The sequence below is a fragment of the Sinocyclocheilus rhinocerous genome, unplaced genomic scaffold, assembly GCF_001515625.1.
Source record: "Sinocyclocheilus rhinocerous isolate Xijiao unplaced genomic scaffold, SAMN03320098_v1.1 scaffold1045, whole genome shotgun sequence".
Lineage (NCBI taxonomy): Eukaryota > Metazoa > Chordata > Actinopteri > Cypriniformes > Cyprinidae > Sinocyclocheilus > Sinocyclocheilus rhinocerous.
Genome location: NW_015645361.1, coordinates 531,769 through 535,363, shown reverse-complemented (window position 1 = coordinate 535,363; position 3,595 = coordinate 531,769). Strand labels below are relative to the sequence as shown.

The 3,595-nt window shown below is 36.1% G+C and overlaps 3 protein-coding genes across 3 annotated transcripts in view; 2 read left to right on the top strand and 1 right to left on the bottom strand.

Annotated features, from left to right (window-relative positions):
- Positions 1-1,819, top strand: part of LOC107705976 (nucleoporin NUP188 homolog) — a 2,531-nt gene extending 712 nt beyond the window's left edge. Inside the window, exons 3-6 of the mRNA XM_016509519.1 lie at positions 463-594; positions 672-724; positions 810-939; positions 1,343-1,819. Coding sequence (XP_016365005.1) covers positions 463-594; positions 672-724; positions 810-939; positions 1,343-1,522 — 495 coding nt within the window. The 3' untranslated portion in view covers positions 1,523-1,819. The remainder of the gene's footprint in view (positions 1-462; positions 595-671; positions 725-809; positions 940-1,342) is intronic.
- The window catches only part of LOC107705951 (nucleoporin NUP188 homolog), a 19,063-nt gene extending 16,653 nt beyond the window's left edge, over positions 1-2,410 (top strand). The window contains exon 38 of the mRNA XM_016509486.1: positions 2,371-2,410. Coding sequence (XP_016364972.1) covers positions 2,371-2,410 — 40 coding nt within the window. The remainder of the gene's footprint in view (positions 1-2,370) is intronic.
- Positions 2,411-2,571: 161 nt separating this feature from the next.
- Positions 2,572-3,595, bottom strand: part of LOC107705977 (myomegalin-like) — a 53,193-nt gene continuing 52,169 nt past the window's right edge. Inside the window, exons 49-50 of the mRNA XM_016509520.1 lie at positions 3,306-3,351; positions 2,572-3,034 (exon numbers count right to left, since the gene is read on the bottom strand). Coding sequence (XP_016365006.1) covers positions 2,919-3,034; positions 3,306-3,351 — 162 coding nt within the window. The 3' untranslated portion in view covers positions 2,572-2,918. The remainder of the gene's footprint in view (positions 3,035-3,305; positions 3,352-3,595) is intronic.

Sequence of the window (3,595 nt, the reverse complement as noted above, 5' to 3'; positions counted from 1 at the left end):
GTCAATTGCTTGAATGCAACAACAAAATACAACGTCAAACTCACTTTAGCCTATATATAAAACATAGAACTTTTATTAACTAAACAAATAAAAATACACCATGCTATAGGGCAAGCTATGCCTAATATAAAATAACAAATAACTTACATAAAGTTTAAATGAATAAACTGGAAACAAGTAAACATGTATACTTTTTACATGTATACAAGTAATATAGTCTGTTCTTTTACTGAACTAAATTATTTGTATTACTATAAAAAAAATCAAACCGATGGTGGGGGTCGGTGTCGCGGTGGGCAAGTGACGTAACCGGTGTTGCGGCTTAACACCAGTATGACCGTCAGCACCTATCGCAGCAAGCCTAGTACATACATTCACACGTCACATCAAATCACTGGAAACACTCAGCTTTCATGGTTGGAGCTTTAAATGACATCTTTTTTTCTCTGTGTGTGTGTTTAGTCTATGGATCTTGCGGAGTACAGGACGCTGTTTGTGTTGAGTTTCACCACTCCTGCCTTTGACTCTGATGTGGCTCCGTCGTTTGGGACTCTCATGGCCACCATTAATGTGACGCTGAGCATGCTGGGAGAGGTAGTGCAGCGCTTTCAGCTCTTCTGGTGTAATGAATGTTGTTTGTTTATATGCTGATTGTGTTGTTGTGTTTGTAGATTGAGAAGAGGAAGGAGCCGGTTGTGGTCTCTGAGGACACTCAAGCACTGAAGTGAGCAGAAACACTCCTGTGATGTTTACAGTGCGGTGTGGGTTTGAGCTCGATGTCGTCTCATGCTCTTTCTCTGTGCTTTCAGGTCTTTGCTGATGTTCTCGATGGAGAACTGCTTCTATGTGTTGATCTCTCAGGCTGTTCGCTGTCTGAAGGATCCTTCAGTTTTGCCCAGAGACAAACAGAGACTTAAACAGGAGCTCAGCTCAGAGCTGGTGAGTTTTTCAGCAGGATAGAAAAAAACTTATATATTAAATTATTATTTAATCAAATTAACTTTATTGCCAATCATGATTTATTTATGCTATTTCTTATTTTGTTGTTTTGTTTTGTTGTGATCCCCCCACAAATTCCTGTCTTTTTTATTTTATTCCATAATCACAGATTCCTTTTTGTTTTACATTATTTATTTTGAGTTATTTTCATTGCTGTAAGACCATTGGTATCCTTTTTTTTTTTTTCCATTTCATTTTTTTTATGAAAAAAAAAAAAGCCCTTTTGATTTTAGGGTGAAATATGACCTTAATCACTTTTTAACCTATTTGTTTGAGATTCACCTAAATATATGTTTCTAGTCAATTCAATCCATTCCATCTTGTTTTTTGTGTTTTCTTTCAGAGTACATTGTTGTCGACATTATTCCGTTTTTTCCGGCGAGGTTCCCCTTCCTCCCCAGCCAGCGGGCTGCTTCCCTCACCGCAAACCAAACCACCCACACCAGGATCCAAGGCCACGCCGGAGGGCCAGGAGCCCTTCATCCAGCTGGTCCAAGCCTTCGTCCGGCACGTTCAGCGCTAGACGCACACATCCCGCTCTGGTCAGAGCTCAGTACTTAAACGCTGATTCAGAGATCTGAATCAAAGGGAAACTTCAGCTCAATGAATCAGTTTCAGTGATTCTGGCTTCGACTTCAGCAGCTGATGAAAACTGTCAAAATAAATGTTTGTAGTTACATGTATATAATTAAAACATGTTACAAATGTATGCCATAGCCGTTTTGTATGAAAACTTTCTATGTCCCAGTTGCCATATATTTGTCTTATAACCATAATAAACTGTAAGGGAGTAAACATGAAAGTGGTCTGACTTTTTGAATGGATACTAACACTTGTGCTGAAAAACATTTTTGTTTCAAATTATATATATATATGAAATATTAAAAATGTTAATGTCACTAAAATTATATATTTTAAATGTGCTGGAAAATAAACTATAGGGTCCTTTGCTTAAACATCATTAATTATAGCTAACATTAAAAATAAACTACTTTAATACGGTCATGCTTCGTAAACATTTACAAATACATTTTGTTTCAAAATGTATAAATTAACAAACTTTTACAAAACCAAACATGCACAATTAATAGTAAGCAATAGCTAATAGTTTTAAAAAATTAAAACATGAGGCTGGTTCATGTCTTTTATATTCGTTTTGTTCATGCATGACAACACTTAGTTTTGTCTTAGTTAAATGTGTAATTTATTATAAAGTAATATACAGTAAATGATTGAGTGCTGTATGATATTGATGTCATTGTAAAAATGCATCATTCACATTCAGCCTTGATTTGTTTATTCCATGAGATGTCCAATAAAGAATGTTTTAGTTGGCAAATTTAATAGGATTACTAATAAAAACTTTAATAGTATGAACGCAGTAGGTTTTGTAAATGAAAAATTGAGTTAAGAAACTTTGCTAAAATAAGATTTAAGTTCCTCCACTCATTTTGCTAGTTTAAATCTGACTAAAGTTGAAGTCTTGCATTTACAGTTTAGCATTTATATAAATTCTAATGCTGATGAGTCCAGTACAATTCAAACCAGTTAACCATGAAAGCAGAGACAGTCTTGTGAGGGTTTATACATTTACTTGAAAAACAGTCTGCTACATTAAACCATGAGCTCATTTAATGAACATGTACCACTCATTTACATCAAAACGTTAGATCTTGAGCAGGATAACACGAGACCGGCAGTGAACATGAGACTGTCTAAAACCAGTATAAAACTAAAGCTGAAATTATTTACAGGAGAAAATCTCTTCCGCTATTAAAAAACATTCCCTTTTACACGGTTAGGAGCTTGCTGTATATGTGCAAATACTTCTGAACGGCATCAGCGTACCTCAAAAGAGTAATAAATTAAGAATGCAAATTAAAAGGGCGAGAAAACCATAACGTTAAGATTCAACCGTTTTAACAGCTGCAGTGGGAGGAGTTTTCACTGCAGGCTGAACCTCTGCCTGAACACCGCTCTTGACAGGCCACGCTCCCCGACTGCTGATTGGTCAATGGCCATTCAGTGGGACGTCCTGCAGAAACACAATCAGGTAAAACTATCAGAGATGTGTTGGGAGCCAAACAATCAAGCAAATCCATGCAGAGCATCACAAGCCTGAAATAAAATGCCTTCAAACATGGAGTAAAACTCTTCATACGGGCCACTGGGATTTAAACAACTGCAAGCAGCCAAAAAAAAAAAAAAAAAGGAATGAGAAAGAGCAGTGAACGTGCAGTGATCGTCATGCAAAGAAACAGATCTGCATCAAAGCACACAAACACACGAGCTGTCATTAAACTAACCTTCCACCTGCAGACCCTTCAGCCCAAAAACATTCAGATAGTTAGACTAAAAGAAGGGTGAAATAAACCACAGCGGGCAGAGCATTAATATCATGAAGAAAAGAAAACTGTTAAACAAATTATCCAGATAAATATCCTTTACAAACCCACATTCAGGACAATAGAACATTTAAAACCTAAAATGTTGTAAAATGTAAAACCTCATACTAAGTCCACAATATTGTCTTCATGTCTTTTTTTGTTCATATGGCAATAAATTAATTCTGCCACCAAAAAATAAAAAAAAAAAA